The sequence below is a fragment of the Nanorana parkeri genome, unplaced genomic scaffold (assembly GCF_000935625.1).
Source record: "Nanorana parkeri isolate BGI_ZX_2015 unplaced genomic scaffold, ASM93562v1 scaffold4353, whole genome shotgun sequence".
Lineage (NCBI taxonomy): Eukaryota > Metazoa > Chordata > Amphibia > Anura > Dicroglossidae > Nanorana > Nanorana parkeri.
Window position 1 is genome coordinate 1 of NW_017310616.1, and position 1,162 is coordinate 1,162.

Here is a 1,162-nt window from a genome sequence, read left to right on the forward strand (position 1 = left end):
TGATGTGTGTGTGATGTGTGTGTGTGTGTGTGATGTGTGTGGTGTGTGTGTGTGATGTGTGTGTGGTGTGTGATGTGTGTGATGTGTGTGTGTGTGATGTGTGTGATGTGTGTGATGTGTGTGTGTGTGATGTGTGTGTGTGATGTGTGTGTGTGGTGTGTGTGATACGTGTGTTTCCTTACCCGTGTGTGTTTTTTCCCGCGTGTTCACGTCATTGTGCGTCATCCGCTGGAAGAGGCGATACCAAGAACGCGGCAGCTCCTGCAGCTGAGAGAGCAGAGAGGGGGCGGAGCGACTCCCTGCCCTGCTATTCGCTGTGACAGCTCCAGAGACCGGCCCCATGTTTGGATACAATGTATATCCTTAGAGTGAAATGTATCAGTTCTGATCGTCTCGGCCGATAAAAGAGCTTTTAGTGAGATCTGACTAAAGTCAGGACCAGTCTCTAAGGTTATTATTATGGGATGTTCCTAACCCTAACCCCCTAAAAGAAGGGGGAGGTTCCCGGGAGAAGGGGGGAGGTTCCCGGGAGAAGGGGAGAGGCTCTAAAGTCCTGGAGGCTTTGTCAGCATGTGGGTTCAGGATAGAGGAGATGATGGGTGTAGTAGTAGCAGTGTGAGGATAGGAGTGAGGGTGATACGTATATGCAGTGGGGGAGGGGTGAAGGAATGAAGGAGTGATGCGCCCATCATCTCTTCTATCCTTGATTGGGGGATTTCCTGATATTAGAGGAGTTGATGAAATTACTGGACAGAAGCTCGTTGAATATTTTCCCTTGTCCCGGATTGCTCTGCAAAACGCATGTATACTGACCTGTGAAACGCATGTATACTGACCTGTGAAACACATGTATACTGACCTGTGAAACGCATGTATACTGGCGACCTGTGAAACGCATGTATACTGACAACCTGTGAAACGCATGTATTCTGACCTGTGAAACGCATGTATACTGACAACCTGTGAAACGCATGTATACTGACAACCTGTGAAACGCATGTATACTGACCTGTGAAACGCATGTATACTGACCTGTGAAACGCATGTATACTGACCTGTGAAACGCATGTATACTGTGGGGTGGATAGTATTTCTCCCACTGGCCATTACATCAATACAATGTCCGCTGGGAGGAACCACAGAGCCCAGTGGGGGGGGGGGT

General features: G+C 48.9%; 1 protein-coding gene across 1 annotated transcript in view; it reads left to right on the forward strand.

The window, feature by feature from the left end:
• The first annotated feature begins 570 nt into the window (after positions 1-570).
• LOC108803862 (neuronal acetylcholine receptor subunit alpha-9-I-like) overlaps positions 571-1,162 on the forward strand; it is a 1,352-nt gene continuing 760 nt past the window's right edge. The window contains exon 1 of the mRNA XM_018575658.1: positions 571-615. Within this exon, the coding sequence (XP_018431160.1) occupies positions 571-615 (45 nt within the window). The remainder of the gene's footprint in view (positions 616-1,162) is intronic.